This window comes from Periplaneta americana, chromosome 16 (genome assembly GCF_040183065.1).
Source record: "Periplaneta americana isolate PAMFEO1 chromosome 16, P.americana_PAMFEO1_priV1, whole genome shotgun sequence".
Lineage (NCBI taxonomy): Eukaryota > Metazoa > Arthropoda > Insecta > Blattodea > Blattidae > Periplaneta > Periplaneta americana.
This window is the reverse complement of record NC_091132.1, coordinates 5,463,041-5,482,107: the sequence shown is the minus strand read 5'-3', so window position 1 is coordinate 5,482,107 and position 19,067 is coordinate 5,463,041. Positions and strand designations below refer to the sequence as shown.

The 19,067-nt window shown below is 35.1% G+C and overlaps 1 protein-coding gene across 3 annotated transcripts in view; it reads left to right on the top strand.

Moving 5' to 3' along the window:
* Pgant5 (polypeptide N-acetylgalactosaminyltransferase 5) overlaps nucleotides 1-18,265 on the top strand; it is a 69,024-nt gene extending 50,759 nt beyond the window's left edge. For all 3 annotated transcript variants that reach the window (XM_069848981.1, XM_069848978.1, XM_069848979.1), the window contains exons 8-11: nucleotides 2,294-2,433; nucleotides 5,728-5,826; nucleotides 8,830-8,964; nucleotides 10,531-18,265. In XM_069848981.1, the coding sequence (XP_069705082.1) occupies nucleotides 2,294-2,433; nucleotides 5,728-5,826; nucleotides 8,830-8,964; nucleotides 10,531-10,677 (521 nt within the window). In that variant the 3' untranslated portion in view covers nucleotides 10,678-18,265. The remainder of the gene's footprint in view (nucleotides 1-2,293; nucleotides 2,434-5,727; nucleotides 5,827-8,829; nucleotides 8,965-10,530) is intronic.
* Nucleotides 18,266-19,067: the final 802 nt, after the last annotated feature.

Below are 19,067 nucleotides of genomic sequence, written 5' to 3'. Positions count from 1 at the left end.
CCCGAAACAGTGCAGGTATGCCTTGGTTTTTCCATGGCCTGAGATCATGGCGGTTACTTCTGCTGTCAGCGTGATATTTTGTTTCATCCTCTGACGTACAGATGGGAAGAACTTACATATAGCTTTACAGATATGTTATTTAAAAAGAAAAAAACAGGATTTTGTTAAACATTGATGTAAATTTAATAATTAAAAAAATATGACTATGAATTGGACTACATTTGTTTTTCAAATGAAGCAGAGATGTGTGTACACGTACTATGATCATGGCAGGTAGTCATGGCAACTAGCTCTTACAGTGAACCTGTAAGGCAGATGATCTTTCCTTGCCAAGAAAGAAGATGAGTACTGGCATTTAAATGAATGAAGTAAACATCCTATATTTTATTACTATTTTACTTCCCCATTAAAGAAAGTATTCTGATTCTCTATTATTTACACCAATCCGACATAAGTAAATGTACACATCCCTTGTCAATTTACCTGGAATTCTTATCAATTTGAATTGTCGATTATTTTAATAAAAAAAATATTAGAAATTATTACAATAAATTTGTGAATATGTAACTACTGTATTTAAGCTAAATATCTTACTTTTCGGGTTGTTTTGTGTCTTTTATACCACATCTCAAGAAAACAAACTGTAAGTAGTACCTACAGTAACAACCTCCGCAATATGATGAACTGAATTTATTGTTATGAAACGTGCAAAATTTATGTAGAGAGTATTTTTTTCTTCATGAGAAAATTAGGTAGTTGTGTATTCAAATTTATTTATTTTCTCATTCTAATACCAAAATTCTCAACATTTTTTATGTAGTGTTGGAAAAGTTGTCAGCAAGTTATTTGAAATTATTACTATTTAATACGAGAAAAATTCGTACCGGCACTGGGGATCGAACCCAAGACCTCTCAGCTCTGCGCGTTGAGCGCTCTTTCCAACTGAGCTATGCCAGGACATGATACACGGCGCCAGCCGAACCCCTCTCGTAATGCTATTTTACGGTCTTACTACCTGCACTTTAGACAATGTAAGTCATACATGCAGGAGCGCATATTTAAATGACTTTATGGCCATATTCAACATCAGTTTGTGACAACTGCTAACAGTTAATATATCACATATTCATCATGAGGTCTCGCCCACCTCATTGAATATTATACGACTACTCTGAAGTAGCCAATGTGTATCGTTACTATTTAATACGAGAAAAATTCGTACCGGCACCGGGAATCGAACCCAGGACCTCTCAGCTCTGCGTGCTGAGCGCTCTTTCCAACTGAGCTATGCCGGGACATGATACATGGCGCCGGCCGAACACCTCTCGTAATGCTTTTTACTTGTATTAAATAGTAATGATACACATTGACTACTTCATAGTAGTCGTGTAATATTCAATGAGGTGGGCGAGACCGCATAATGAATATGTGATGTATTTGAAATTAGTTCTACAAACGAAAGTAGTATTGCATTCTGTTTAAACCTGAAACTGTTGGGACAAATTTAATGCCGTGCAGCATAAATTTAATTCTTGAACGTTTATGTACAATAACATCTTTAAAATCTGTTTCATTATTGTCATTTTTAAATTAATACAGTATGAAAGGTGAAAGACTGTATGTATGTTGTTTCCTGCACCTGAGATGATGAACATGTTCATTATGTGAGTTTGTGATATTTCTTCATGGCATGGCAAAACAGAAATATTGTTAAGTCCTCGCGATATGAGTTACAGATATAGACAGACTCTGTGTGTTATGAAGTAGGGCTTGTTATTGTAGGCGAAATTGTGGTGGTGGTTGTACAGTGTTATTCTAACAGGGGTTTGTAACATGAGTACCATTTCGTTGCATGATCTAATACTATCATAGAACAATCAATTATTTTACTTTTTTTAATTTATAGTTTATTACCTACTCAACTGTGAGTTGAATTTCAGGTTACTGAATAAAATTGAGATGCCAGGAAAGAAGAGAACAGGAAAAGTTAAAATTCAACAGTAAAGTAATAAATGGAAGGAACATCTACAATAGCAAATGGAAAACAAAACCGGGACAGATTTAATTTATAACTAAAAAGGAAAAAGTTTTATAATTCATATTCTCTAAACAAGAATAAGTGTGACCATCACAGACAAAAACATTTTACTTTATTATATTATTACTATTACTTCTACTACTGTTGTTGTTGTTGTTATTATTATTATTATTATTATTATTATTATTATTATTATTATTATTATGAAGTAGACTGTACATGACCACCTGATCAAACTGATATCTTATTTCGCAGGTGCAAGAAGTGTTGATGTAGGTGATGTGTCAGAAAGAAGGGAATTGAGGAATAAATTAAAGTGTAAAAGTTTCCGGTGGTATCTGGAGAATGTTTATCCAGAATCACAGATGCCTTTGGATTATTATTATCTGGGTGAGGTATGTACACAATATGTAAACGCATATGACTTGTTGTATGTCTGTACCTTCCTGTTAACATGAGTCCCATTTCCTTTAATCCAAGCGCAATTATATTGGTACAATTTTACATATGATTTATTCATTGGTATATGCATTACAACTGTACAACAGTAAAAGAATTGTAACAACTTAAAACGTACATGTAAGGAGTAACGGTTATAAAAAGTTATGTATTTATGTTACCAAAATTAAGATTTTCTGTGAAATGTGATACTCAGGGAGCAGATTTTAGGTTATAGATACTTGAAAATAATTATTGTTTTTGCACAGGAAGTTCAACGAACTATTGATAAATAATAAAAAAAAAGATTAATTCTCTGTTGAATTCATGCAAACTGTTATTGCTTGCTAGAAAAATTACTACCACACCAACCACAGCTAAACATTGGACATGAGAAGTTCATTGTAGTTTCAGTGAATTAAGGTATTGTAAATTTTATTAGTAACAACAATGTAATTTATTCGTCACAACAATAATTCCTTTCTACAATTCACCTTAAACGCTCTCGTCAACAATTGGATCTTCACTCAACACCGTATTCGTTATAGCACTCCACCGACGACAATGACAATTTACTTGGACTATTACGCACAACAATGAACTGTTAATCTTAACTAATATTTACAAAGCACTATTTACAAATCAGAACTACCAGTTCTCAGTTCACAGTTCTTCTATCTCAGTCACTCGAGTTCACAGTATCTCGAACCACAGACCTTCAGAGACAGTTCACTGTACTCGAACTCGGGTCCCTCCAACTGCGGTCCACTGCACTCGAACTCAGGTCCCTCCAACTGCGGTCCACTGCACTCGAACTCAGGCCTTCGGATGCTGACGCAGATGCGGACGCACACTCGAGTCGAACTCTGGCTTGCTTGCTCTGGCTTACTCACTGACGGAATAACTGAAAACTCTTAAAAACTGCTGTCGTTCCTTCGCGACCGTAATTTATAACCACAGTGACGTAACCTCGAAGGTTCCACCCGTCTCTAGAGATGGCATTCCAGAGAAATCCAGAGCCCTCTCCTCTCTACCAGCACCAGATGCGCGCGCAAACTCGTCGCGTGACGTAATACACCCTCTCTCTTCTCTCCACCGCGCGACGTCACTCAATGTTCCGTGCAGCCTGTGCGATCTGCTTTCATGCGGGACGCTGGTCGTGAGTTCGAATCTCACGTCGCTGTCACAGTATTGTTTCCAGATTTGTTCATCTGTTACCGTGGAACACTATTGCATGCTGGGAAAATATCATTCCCATGTGTATATTTCATTAGGCAGATATCCCTGACAAACAATATCACATATTTATTGGCCAGGATGTGGGGAGGTAGATAGAAATGTACCTATGTGGGTTGGAAGGAGTAAAATGGTAACATCAAGATATTTCACTCAATCAAAGCACTTAGGGTGCTATTCATAGACATTTCGCTATTCATTCATTCATTCATTCATTCATTCATTTATTTTATTCCATAGATCTTACATGAGCAATGAAGCTTTAAGATGTGGAACATGTCAACATTTTACAATATTACAATTACAATTTTTACAAATTTTTATAGTTTTACAATTTAGTAATTTTCTACAATTTTTACAATTTTGTACAATTTTTTTTACATTTTTTTACATTTTGGCGAGATGTAGTGAGATGAGATGAGGTCCGAGGATTCGCCAAAATATTACTCGGCATTTGCCTTTTCGGTGGGGGAAACCTCAGAAAAACCCAACCAGGTAATCCGCGCTACGAGCGTGCTAAACTAGCCCCGGCTATGGACAGATTACTTGTACAGGATTCATATCATATCATATCACTAACACTGGTTTATGAATACGAAAAACGCTGATCATCCACCGGAAGCCCGAGGTAAGAATGTCTATGAATATGGCCCTTTGTATTCAATGAGATGACACCACCAAAAACAAAGGCAGTTAATTGGTACAGTGTGAACTGGCAGGCATAGTTTTGAGAATAATTTCAAAATTCCCAGTGCGTAAAAACGTGAGGAAACTGTTGAAGCAAATGTAGATAAATTAAAACTAAGATTATAAAAATGTGCCATGAAAAGCAAAGTTCAAGGAATTGACATTTGCTGCGGGACGAAACAGAGAGTGGTAAAATATGTAGGCGGATCAACTACTGCAATAAAAAATACGGAAAGAAACAAAGGAAAGAAAACAAATGAAACTGGATTAGAATCTTCAGTAAAGACTGGAGAAACATTAGTAATAGGTGTTCTTGTTGTTTAGTCAACTGTCTGAAGATATGAACCTCATAAGTGACTCCAATAAGGCATCACTTATGGGGCAACTAAGCCAGAAGATAATGGGATAGGGTGTCCAGTTCCTTTACTCCTCCATTGCATACATCGCTGACTAGTTACATATTACACTAATCAGACTTCAGACATATGAAAACAATTCTGCAGTGCTTGGGAAAGTGGCATAAGTCAGTTTCTGCAAACATTTTTTATTAATTTATTGACAACTTACAGAACATCTGCTCGCTTGGGAAAAGAGACATAAGTATTTCTCCCACTACAATAATTCATACAGAAGAAAATCAATTCGACATAAACCAGTGTGAAGACAGTTTTTTTCCTCCTCCTGTAAAATTAACATTTTTGACTTGTGCCACTTTTCCCGAGCACTACAGAATTGTTCTTCCTCTGACACATATTGTCAAGCGAGATGTCCTGCTTGATAATAATAGATGTACATGTCAGCCAGGACCTCAATCAGAGGTAAATAGGTGTTGTGAAATGTTAATTAATAATGTCATTTGAATAAGTCATCCACTTCCATCATCATTTGTTTCAGTTTTCATCTAGCTAAATATTAATATTTTAAATACACTACTAATTTATGTAAATACAGTTAAATCTTTTTAATTCGAACCCTAAAGGAATAAAAGATTTTGATTCAACGTGCAGTAGTAATTTTTAATACAAGAGGCTAAAAATAGATTTCATTCATGACTGGAAAGTTTAGTGTCCATGATGAAGCCGAGGGTGAAAATTTCCACGTATGCTATACATTATTTTATCTATTATTGGAATCTAAATTTAATTTTACATTGTGGGGCTTTTCTTTGTAGTGTGTTGTTTGTGAAGTTATAAATGAAAAAATGTATGGATTTTATTTTATCATTTTATAAGAAAACCTAAAATTCTGCTTCCTGTTCGTGAAGGAAAGGGAAGAGGAAGTTGATATTTCGCCTGTTGTACATACTGAGATCATAATTTATTTCATAGGTGAGAAATGCAGAGACTCAGAATTGCTTGGATACTCTTGGAAGGAAAGGTGGAGAGAATCTTGGAATGAGCTACTGCCACGGGTTGGGAGGGAATCAGGTACGTGCAGCGCTAGCACAGTGGCTTGTATGGGATCAATAAAGGTAAACATTGTCATGTGATTTGTGATGCTGCGCCATGAAAAGTTCGTTATTTCTCTTGAACTGTTGACGAATTTTGTATATGCTAGTCAATTCATTTGAGACTGATGCACATGAAATATCACTTTCACCTCTGTTAGTGTATCTTTAGTTGAAAAAAATAACAAGAAAGTGGAACTGATTCGTCACCATGGTGGTTGTTGACCAGTGGCATTGGGAATTAGTTGACTGACATAATTTTCTCTCTGACTTCCCAATGCAATTTGCCAGGCTCTTGCTGCTGAGTCCTTTGCGTTTTTCTGGATTTGCCAGAGAGTATTTATTTATTAAATTGAAAATTTCAGAAAAAAATAGCCATTACAGATTTGTGGAATAAATGAACATACGATCAACCCTCTTCAGTATAATGAATAGGGAATTAGAACTTTCTGTGTACATATAAATGTACATACGTCGCTGTTATTTCCGGCGTGACTCCTCCTCTTTGCTTACGCCTTAGGAAGTGAAGGCTCTATAAAGTATAGGTAGGTAGTATCGTTCGTCATTTTTGTTATTTCGTTGCCGAGCTACCAGACGAGGAATCTATTTGCCGCACTGTTAAACATTATCATGTCGTAGCTCCTATGATAATAAATCAAACGCACTGTAATTGAGCAAATAATTGAACGGCAAATAACGTCCTACTGTGCTTTCTGCGAACGCCAATGAAAGAGCCAAAATGGCGGGCGGATATATTAAATATTTATCGAGCCTTAGGAAGTGAATTACGTAATCAGCAGCGAATCACAAAACTCACACGTTTAAATGTAGCCGACCTGCAACGTGATTGGCTGCCGGAAATAAGAGCGACGGGACTATAAAGGTTAAAATAATTTTAATTATTGATTACAATTTATTTCACAGAGACTGAAATTGAGAATTGCAGTGTTTACATACACAGTAGAACCCCTTTTTAACGAATTTCTGAGGGATTACTTTTTTTTTTCTTTCTTTAAATAGGGGTTTTCCTTAAAAGGGGGTTTACATTACATAAAATGGGAAGGAAAGGCTAAAATAACTAGTACTAATATGTGTGTTATATAACTGGCATTATAGTTATTTAAGTATTATTTAAAATACATTTCATTATAATACATTATATTTTCTAACTCTTCAAATGGTGATACACTAATGTTATTCTGTTTGGTAGAACCTGACCAAACTCAGGATTTGAAATTTCTTCTTTCTTCTTCAATACTCCCCATAATGAAGTAGTTGCAAACCATGCCTTTTTGCCATGTGCGATAGTGTTATTTGAGGATTAGCCTCGACATCCTTTATTATTTTTATTTTCTGTCCGATGGTTAATTTCTTCCATTTAGTCACCATTATAACGATGCACAAACAGTATAAACTAACAAAAACTTGGAAACAGGATCCACACAACTCACGAGAACTGAGCAACCACTCTGTGAAAGCAACACAAAGCAAAACCATAAGAATGATCAAGAATAATGCCGCCATGTGGCACTGCATTACTATTGATTAAGATGTGTTATCGAACATGCTGGTACTATTGATTATTGAAAATCAAATTGATATTTCAGTCTTCATTATCACAAAATCCACTTGAAAAGTGTTCCTTAAAACAAGATTTTTCTTAAACCAGTTTCCTTAACAGCAAGAATTAATAACATTATTCTTATGGTAATTTGACTGGGATTTAACAAATTCTTCTTTCAATCTTCTTAATGTATCCAGCTGTTTGCTGACAACATAAAGTCCACTGTAGTCTATTCAGTTGTTTTTCACGAGAAATGAGGGGTATTTTGATCGGTGTTCATTATAGATGCCTGTTGCTAGTAGCCAGAGTTGGGGTGTAGTCAATATATACTGCAGGGCTGTGTCTTCTGCAACTGTACTGATGATTTTAATTTACTTCTTTTGTGGTTTATGGATGGACAGTATAGAAGAATGTGTTCCAGATCTTCATCATGATTATTACACCACAGACAAGTAGGATTATCAGAAAGGTGAAATCGGTGTAGGTACAATTGAGTGAGAATGTGACCTATTCTGGCTCTTGTTAAAAATGTTTGAACACGTCTGGGCAAGTTTTTGTACATTTCCAGGTCATTTGGTTTCTTCTGTACAGACTGTAAAATTTTTCCTTTGTGAGAAGAGAGCCAATTGTTGATCCATAGGTTTGTAAAATGAGACTTTACTGAAGCAAAAGCACTGGATAGAGATGTCACTTGGAGAGGTCTTGGTTGCAAATATGTTGCCTGTTCTGCAATATTATTGACTTTCTCGTTTCCAGGTATACCACAGTGACTAGGTATCCATTGAAATGTTATTTCCTTTTGGAGTTTTTTTAGTTTACTTAGTTGTTTCTGAATTGGAATAATTCTATGTGCATATAGGTTTGGTACATATTTAATTATATTAAATACAGCCCCCTTGGAGTCGGTAAGTATGCAAATAGATTTTTCAGAAATTTGAGCAACACACTGAAGAGCAGCATCAATAGCTAGCAATTCAGTGTCAAGACTTCTTTAAAAACAGGAACATTAAATAGTGAAATTACAGATGATGGCTAAAAATAATTATTATTTTTGAAGTGTATTTGTATACAAACTAAATTATTTAAAAGAGATTTCAGTTACCAACACAGTCAGCTATACACATATGACCAGAATCATATAAAGGAGCCAACAATCGTTATTGTAATCTATTCTGTATGCTATATATAGTTAATAAAATTTAGAAATAAGAGAGCAGAAATTTTACAGTTGAAAATATAGTGAAGCCTTCTCCTTTTCGGTACCTAAAGTTGTGTTCCTCTATTAATGTAGAGAGTTGAGATTGCCTGTGATGAAACATTGGGCAGGCGAACAGAAAGTGTTGATATAGGCTAATCACCGTGCGGCAGGAATAAGGACAGTAACTTGACTCTGATGCTTTCTCTTTGGTGTGTTGACAGGTATTTGCCTATACAAAACGTCAGCAAATCATGTCTGATGATAATTGCCTTGATGCATCGAGTCCAGAGGGACCAGTGAAGCTTGTAAGATGCCACGGAATGGGCGGAAATCAGGCTTGGACTTACAACACCCAGGTACACCTTCTTATCATTATCGACAATTTAAAGTTTTTTGCAGTAGCACAGAAATACAACTACAGTAGAACTGCAGGTTGACACATTCTTAAATATAATTGAAACAGCTACTGAAAAATTTTAATTTGTATATAAATGAAGGTAGTGGAAGGCTGAAAATGTAAAAATAAACGAAGAATTAAATTATGAGAACAATTAATTTTCTCACAAGGGGACTGTCAATGAACTCGTGTTGCAGCCTCCCCTCAAACTGTACACATTGTTATATCTCAACTTAAACAAATTTGCATGCCACGTGATGGAGTATAGATTCATGGAAAAGGACAACTTCCCCCTCAATATCTAAATTGACGTGTTTTTTGTTTAATTAAATCCTATTTAAATTAATAGTTATTTAGACTGGGAAGTTTTGAAATGAACACACTAGATAAAGTTTTACTGTAGTATCATATTATTATGGTGTTGATGAAATGAGTAGGCTATTGGCAAAAGCAGCTATACCAAAAAAAAAAAAAAAAAAAAAAAAAAAAAAAAAAAAAAAAAAAAGAGAGAGATTTTGGTACCCCTGAATTCCTTTCCTCCTTGGTTATGAATTAAACATTTTAAACAACCGTTAAAAACACATAAAATCAAGGAAAAAAAAGTGGGTCAAGTTGCAAGAGAAGTTAAACCCCTGCTGTGGTCAAGTGCAACTGAAGTTATATCCATCAGTCAGATTTATAATTGCAAAAACAGCTAAATCATTGTGACAAAAATGGCAATCTCAAACTTCAAATTGCAAAAATAGCTACACTCTTTTTGTATAACTATCGGAGACATTTATTTTCACTTATAATAAAATTATGTGGCATTTATAAATATGTAAGTGGGAGAAAATAATATGTTGACACTAAAAAACAGCTGTATATTATTAATATAGTAGTTTTGTACCAACCGGTTCGATTTTAATAATTCTTTGTATCTGCCTTTTCAAAGATTACCTGTTACTTTTCTGAATATTTTATACTTCGTTAATTTGTCAGTTTTACTTCCAGAGTAACAATGGATGAGTATAGTAATGTGATGCTAGAGGGTGAAAGTAATGTAGTTGAGACTCTCCCTAAAAATTCTGTTAGCCATTAAACTAGAAACATCTGATGACTAAATAGAGAAAAAGAAATGATATATTTTTCCGTAAATAACTGAAAGTGTTTCTTCATATACATAGTATGCAATTTTGTGTATAGGCTCTATGAATAGAGTAGTAAAATTCTTCAAACTTTAACTTTATGAATAATTAATTAGTCAAATCTAAGATTTAAATGTAATTGCAACTGTACAGAAAATAAAAATTGCAGACACTTCAGTTCCAAAATCAGCTAAATCCTTTGTCCAGCCACAAAACAGTCAAGCGAGTTTTATTTTAATATATATAAATTATATTTTTCATTCCATATTATAAGGTTTTATTAACTTAAAAAAAATATCTTTTTTAAAGGTCGTTTTGATAGCTTGAAACGAAAAAGATTTCAAGTGGATAGAATGACTTTTTGTAGCAGTGCTTTGACATGCGATCTCAATTTGCAGGACCGCACCATCAAACACATCAACACCGGCCAGTGCCTCCAGAAGCCAGATATACGAGACACATCGCAGCCTCTGCTCAGGAGTTGCGACCACACTCTTGGACAACAGTGGATCATGAAGAGCAAATTTGTATGGCAGGCCAGTTAGTTTCCTTCGACGATTGTCGATCTTCAGGTTGTGCTGTAGAAACAACTCATTGCTGCATCTCCGATGTATCTTCCAGCCAGCCATGGAAGACATGCAACAAATCATAAGCATATCACACTTGGTTCAAGGGAGATCTTGATCTTACTAGGGCTGTGGTAATTGTGTGTGTCTGTGTGGCAGGAACAGAAATTGCTAGCATACAGCTTTCTGTAAGTAGAGTTAACAGTTAGGGTTCGGGGGGAATCATCAGTTGTCTTTAGTTTTAACTGTTATTGAGATATAAGATCGCGTTTAATTTTATACATTTTTCGTCAGCACAAACTAGTGATGGAACGATTTGAATGAAATTTGTACTTAAGCAAGAGTTATTTCTATAAACATTAATTATAAGGTAAACCTTTGGTAATACGTAAATTTGCTTTTCAGTATGCATTTATCCGAAAGAAGTAGGGCAAGTAATTTTAATTTATTAACACATGAGTTACGTAATCCTAAGCTTGCAATCACGTCAGTCTTCTGCCAAGTGACTGTAAAAACGAATTTTCACGAGCTTGAAGTGATACTCTGCAAAGACTACAACTTCGTCACTGGTAGTACAAACTGAATTTCACTTCGACCAGTGCCACCCAGTTGGTTTATTCTCAGTCGACAGATGTAGATCGGTTAGCAATATTCAATAACTATTTTTAAAGAAAACCAACTTCTACGAAGCTAGATTTCATATAAGATGTTAATATTATTACGAGGGGGATCCAGGAAATAACGACCGTTTTGTTGTAATAATTAAAAAAAAATATATTTATTTTAAAAAACAAAGTCTGTTACATAACTGAAGCTTCCTTTACTTCTCTACATAATCACCACCTACATTTAAACATTTGTCGTATCTGTTCACTAGCTTTAGAATTCCCGTGTTATACTCCTCTGCCGCCAGTTCATTAAGCCAAGATGTTGCGACACAATTTCACCAAGCAAAGAACGAGAAATGTCAGGAAAGGCAATATGCAATTCTCCGAGTGATGTGCGGCTGTCTTGCAAGATTCTGTCGTTCACTTTAGTCTTCAGGTCTTCTGTGATGAGTGATGGGCGTCCGGGTCGAGTTTCATCGTGGACATTTGTTCGCCCATTGTTGAACATTTCGCACCATTTTCTCACATTTCTTTCATTCATTACAGTATCACCATACACTTCTTTCAATTGCCGGTAAATTTCTGCAGGTTTCAAATGTCGGGCATTCAAAAATCGAATCACACTCCTCACCTCACAGTCGGCAGGATTATCAATCACGTCGTTCATTTTGAAGTAACACAAAATGCACAATGGCGACTTGTTGCAACCAGTACTCACAACATTATGAGAACACATGTTAAGGAAGCCAGTTGACCTTCAAACAAGGAAGGGGAGTCAGCTGCGCGGCGGGTATGCGCGAACGGTCGTTATTTCCTGGATCCCCCTCGTATTATGAAGTCTAGTAATAATTGAATTAACGCAATATGTAACTATAGAATGAGGATGAGGAGTAGATAATTGGCAACGCAGTGTGTTCCTCTTTATTTCCATACAAAGTTACAGTATTCGCCTGTTAAGGATCGCATTTTATTATGTTAAACATACTCAGGGTTTAAGCATCTTCATCGCTACAACAGCGGTGTGTGATACGAAGTTCACATAACAAATTAGGATGCGAAATTTTAGGCAGTATTTTTTATAACCTTAAAAAGTGCATTTTTATATTAAAGGTACAATTTTTGCATTGTTTTAAAAATGTCATGGCATATTACGAGATTAAATTTTATTTCCATTGCAGCTTAAACCCTGCGTATTTGCAGAACTGTACGGCAGTATTATTTCTCTCTTTCGTTTCTCCCTTGTTGAGCATTCTTCCTGTTAAATTCGCCCTTGCTGTTCCTATCTGACCACTACTCGCACATTCCATTTGTCGGTGGTTTATTGTTTTTTTTTTTTTTTGACTGATACGGTATTAGGCCTAATATTTCGTCTGTTTTTACACCACAAATCTTTTAAAGCACAGTGTGTATGTGTGTATATAATGTGTTTTGTTCACTGTACATTCCATAATTTGTTGCATAATGTGTTATGGCTGTTTTCTGCTTACGAAAATCTAACAAAATATACACTGGAAATATTGTTACATTTGGTTGTTACATTTATTCCTGTGTTGTCTACTTGAACTCTTTCACCAACCTGCTTCTGTCACTCTAGCCTCTCTTCATTACTATGCTTATCCGAGTCATTTTTGTGCACTGAAGTAGCTGGCAGGTAACTTGGTGGTTGGTCTGCTGATAGACAGAACCACTTTTCGTGAGAGGAAACCCCAGAGACTACATGAACTTATATTCGTAATTATTATTATGATGCATTAATCTGAAGGGCACTCGGAAACAATTACATGATTTATAATTTGAAAAATCAATATAAAACAATCTAGGCTGTCAAGGATATTGTTTTATGTTCATCTTGAACATAACGTCACTCAAATCTTGTATGTATTTCAGCATGCCATCACTTTCTGCAGCATATTCTATAAATTTGTTGATGCAATAATGTGAGAAAATCCCAGAAAATAGTGGAAGAGTTGGCACTCCTAGTATTGAAACGTTGTTGTTTTCTAATGCCAGGCGTTTGACAATAAAGTCATTTGACCTCTTGCACTTCAATATTTTTCAAAGATATTATCATGGTCAGCCACTGAAGCACAGTTTTTGAGGTGTTCCGAATCCATTTCTTGTAGTATTGAAACATACGTAAAAGAGTAACATTATTTTTTCCTCTATTTTGGTAGCTTGTGGTGTAGTTCAAATAACAGTAGAAGTCTTGTCTTCATACACAATATCCAAAAGGTGTCTTGAAAAAAATACAATTCTAATGGTAAAAGATCTCTCAACTGTCCTTTAAAAGTTGAATAGAAAACTCAAGGTCTTGACAGACCTTATGGCATAGTAGTTGAGAAGATTAATTATTATTATTATTATTACTACTACTACTACTACTACTACTACTACTACTACTACTACTACTACTACTACTACTACTACTACTACTACTACTACTACTACTACTACTACTACTTTATTTATTATGTGAACTTGGCTGACAGGGTAGACCTGTAATTTTGATATGACAGTATTATAAGATCATAATTTTAATAATAGTACCATATATCATAATTACATTAATTTTCAATCAAATATATTAATTGGTTTTCGTTTCAATAAAATGTCGTATTTGCCATTGGCACCCTCGCTTTGTAACAATTGTGCTGTATACTTTTGTCGTCGATTTGCAAAAGGGGACACGTCCAAAATGACAGAGTGTTGGAAAATCGCAAAAAAACCACAATAGACTTACAAAATTAAAATGTTCACTGATCCTGAATGTATGTACCCATAGTGATCTAATTAGAAAAAAATATATGAACATTTTAATTTGTTAACTGAGTTGTAGTTTTTGCGATTTTCCAACACTTTGTTATTTTGGACATGTCCCCTGTTGCAAATCGACGACAGACTTCATTTTACAGCTTGTATTGTAGACTGTCGGCTGATGCTTCCTTCTAAAGGGAAATGTGAGCGTTGAAAAATAAATCCCTGGTTTGCTTGCTTCCATTCTACCCTTTGATGGCAGCAAGTGCAGAAAATATGAAAATTACAAAAGAACAATTAACTATATCTTTTAATTCGTAGTACCTCGCAACAAACTGTAAACTTCTTACTGATATCAGTTGCTAGACAGGGATAACATCACAGAAGAATGCTCTTACGAATGAAGCTTAAAGCTCCAAGTTACCTGCAGTTACCAGATCTGTTGGCACATCTTCCACGTTGTTCCTCTTCCCTAAGACTGATTTCGTCCATTCTGTTGCACTTCCACATACCATGAGTTCTTCCAGTTGTCTTAGTCTTAACTCCTTTCAAAATGGCTACCACAATTCATTCATAATTATTATTCCTGATATGTGGATTACAGCTGCCACGATGAGGTGTTGCACACACTTGTGAAGAAAGGGGAAGGCAGATGTACAAGTCATTAATTTGTAAGTGTAATTTAGGACTTCCACAATGTTCAAGTGGTGTGAATTTTGTATTTTTGTTTGTGCATCAGATTAATTTATCAGCCTCTTTTTGCCTACTATCATTTGAACTATCTTATTTTATGGAAACCTGTGGACATGTCTTGCCATTAATGGAAATCTTGACTTCAAGCTTTTACACAGTTTTAACAGTGGAAATATGTACGTAAGATGCAGAATTTTGTATGGAGAAAAATCATAGATTAAGTTCTATTCAGTCAGTTTTTGAATAACTGAAAAATTACAAAATGACCGTAACACCAATTATTTTCAGTTTAAATTGATAATTGTTTCTTAGACAAATATTTATGTTGCCAGAGTTGAAAGACATGCACAGAGCACTAGTAAAGCTCTAGATAGATATAATTATATTCAAATGCATTGCATAGTTTTCCAGGTATGAACAGAATAAGTGAGATGGATACATCTCCGAAAATACTGAACCAAGAAGCTTCTGACTTCAGCAACGAGATAATAAAATACATGTCCATGTAACCATGCAACGATAAGATTCTAGTCAACTTTATGGTATAAATAGCTATTGCTTTTCTTCCATGGTGTGCTACTTTGTTCTGAATGAGATAGTTTATCATTGTCGAAAGTTTCAAAACAGTATACTGCAGGGTTTTCATTTCAAAACTTCCCAGTCTTAACTATTTATTTCAATTAAATTTAATTTAAACAATAAACATATCAATTTAGATATTGAGGGAAAAGTTTCAAATCAGTGCTAATTGTGTTTTAAGTTTCTCCCCCTCTGAAATTTCAAATTACACTTTATATACCCCTTCAACCCCATCTTTGAAATTTCAAATGGCACCCCTATATTACGATATTTAAATTTGAAGTAGTAGTAATTTGTGAATATACACAAAAGCCGCCCTAAATAAGGGTTCGATAGATCGGCCTACTAATCAATTCATAAAGAATAATAAGTAAACAAAACAATTTTGTGACACTTGGAAAGAAAAAAAAAAACATTAAAGAAAACGTAGGAAATCATTTACAAAAAAAAAAGTTTGTTGGGTACAAATGATTACTAATTATAGCGAAGGATGATTTTAACACGTGAGATCCTATGGCATCAATCGTTGCATCAGAAATTTTATATTGTTTAAGTTGATTTAAAGTTTCACGTGGGATCGTGCCACGGACATCGAACATGAGTCCAAAAACTGTCCAATGTGTGATGTGGTATTGTGCTCCAAGATGCTGACAACAAGGCTCATATATGACTTGTTTTTCACGACACAACTCTTGTGGCTGTTGCTCGTGCATCTCGAAACGGATTGTGGGATCAAGAATGATACCCTTATCCTTCTGCCGATCAATTATGATGATATCAGCACGTCTAGTAGAGTCATCAGAAGAGAGGCAACCAACCTCCTCATAAACCTCTTAGGAAGCATTCTGACGGATTGAAGATGCGATGAGAGAACGAACCGTATTATGCAAATCAAGATTTTCAGGTATAACTCCCTGTAAAGTTGATTTGAATAATTTCGAGGGAAAAATTGTTCCGGAGCCGGGTATCGAACCCGGGACCTTTGGTTTAACGTACCAACGCTCTACCACTGAGCTACTCGGGAACTCTAACCGACACCGATCCAATTGGTACGTTAAACCAAAGGTCCCGGGTTCGATACCCGGCTCCGGAACAATTTTTCCCTCGAAATTATTCAAATCAACTTTACAGGGAGTTATACCTGAAAATCTTGATTTGCATAATACACGTCACTGTTCGTTAACAGAAAACCACAATTTAATTCACACGGAGTTAGTGTGCACTCAAAGTTGGTTGCTTGACGGTTGTCAGCCCATTTTGAGGTCTGTGGATATAGAGAGAAAAATTGGATCGGTGTCGGTTAGAGTTCCCGAGTAGCTCAGTGGTAGAGCGTTGGTACGTTAAACCAAAGGTCCCGGGTTCGATACCCGGCTCCGGAACAATTTTTCCCTCGAAATTATTCAAATTATTCGAACCGTATTATGTCTGTTGATTCGGAGCAATTCTCCATGATGGCAGAAACCCAAGACGTATTCAATTGTTTATACGTACATCTCATTCATTTGTTCTCGCATCTTTTGTTTTCTACTATCGCTTGACAACCTGGATTGTTTTTATTGTTGATTAGAGCTGAATAGAATAAAACTACAAGGCTTGTTAATTACACGTTATTTCAGATAGTAACACAAACTTATGTTGTTGTTCAGTCAACTGTCCGAAGACAAACCTAAACCTCACATAATTTCATAAATTTAATCAGTTAATTAAATTTAGGAAATTACCCAAAATAAACTGTTTTTCCATCCTACAATAGACAATAACAATCCAGTTTGCCAGGCAACGATAGAAAAGAAATAAATGAGATGTATAAGCAATTACATACTCTTTCAAATATAAGTATCGTAACAAAGAGGGGGTTGGAGGAGTAAAGGGGTGAAACCTAAACTGCAATTAACACCGGTTTTATGAACTTCCCCCTCAATATCTAAATTTACGTGTTTTTTGTTTAAATTAAATTTAATTGAAATAATTATTTAATCTGAGAAGTTTTGAAATGAAAATTCAATGTATTGTATATTCTTAGGAACATGTACAATGGGGCTTTGTCATCATTTTTTATTGTCATTCATTATTTAATTCCATTAAATTCGATTATCATCGAAAATTGTACTAATGTTCAGTCAGTTTTTAATGACTTAAGCAACATTATCTTAAGTCTCGGATTGCTGTGCAATGATGAGAACTTGTCTTTCTCCCTGTAAAGTGTTACACAGGTGTGAGTCGATTTCATTGCGGTTAAAATTTATTCACAAGTCAGAATATGAAGTTTGTGGTGAGCATTTTTGAAGGAAGGTAGGCTATAGGTTCTGCTTAGATTACGTGTAACTATTTTCTCCTTATTCCAACTACTTCCTCTTTACTCAAACTGTTTTTTTCATTGAAGGAATTTGGTGAGGACAGGAAGGTGAGGCAGTTAGATGAAGGTGCATGTCATTCGTCACTAGAGATCCTTCCTCTTCCAACATTGTTGAGAATCTTCCACGTACAGTTTCTAGTTATTTTTATCTGTTAGTGCTACTATATTAAAAGTTGTGTGTGTTCAGTTTCAGTCTTGTCTCTTGAATTGCGCACATGCACTGTAACTGCTTTGAACATCATCCTGCCATTTTTCTTTTGTTGAACAGGCTCTTGTCTTATTCTAATAATTATATTGATTGGTGAAGAAGCTTCTGTCGTATTGTAATTTATATTGAGGTTATTCATCAATGAAAGTCAGCAGTCTGGCTTTATTTTGAATAGCATTTATTTTGTTTGTAATTGAATCCATCTGCTGGATATAGATGAAACTGTAAGTTGTAAGATGGAGTTGGTAATGCATAGTTTTTAATGTGTCTTGTGTTTTAGGTAACTGTTTCATTATAGTTGTTGGTTTATTACATGTTTTACCGCAAAATGAATTTTAAAATAATAAATCGAAGATTCAGTTAAACGGAGTTACACAGAATTTAATATTTAGGCAGTAGCCTTTCCAATTCGAACTATAAAAACTGATGTCCTTCAAAGCTACAAATAAAGATTGGAGCTCTTAAACAGAATTCACAATGATTTTTTTTTGTAGTGGACAATTACCCAAGCCTACATATACCCAAGTACGATTTATACACTGTAGACCATAATTTAGCCTCTTTATTAAAATAAGTCTGTGGTTGACAGTGATAGGAGGACTCTCCCCTTCGTTATCAAGGTTTGTGGTACTACCACAGTCTACTATATACAGTCACGAAGCTTGGGATGATTTTTTGCAATTCTCGCTATAGTTGCTAGCCGCTTGGAGCGCTGTGAGTACTAGGAACAATAGACTGTGCCACTGCCATCGTGATCTAATACAGGCCGTAAGGCAGACCATGTAACTTGCTTAACCCAATCACGAAGGGCGGCGTTTCAACCATATAAATTAATTGGAATGCATAAACAGTAACATATGTTTCTCTAAAATGTAGTTTAATTCCATTAATAAAATTTAAAACAATGTTTATGAGACACTTCAGACATAATTCACTTGCAAGTTAAGGTGTAATATTATTTGTTGTGTGAAAATTACGTTTTCGTATGTGTAATACCTGCCTTTATTTCGATTAAATATTGCGAAATTCTTGTTCATTCGTTCATGCACGATAGATATGTTGAAATTATAGGTTATGTTTACTGTACCAGTTGCCCCTTTCTGTCTAAATTTAGTGAAATCCAATGCCTTGTCATTCATATGAAAATTATAGGTTACTAGCTGAAATAACC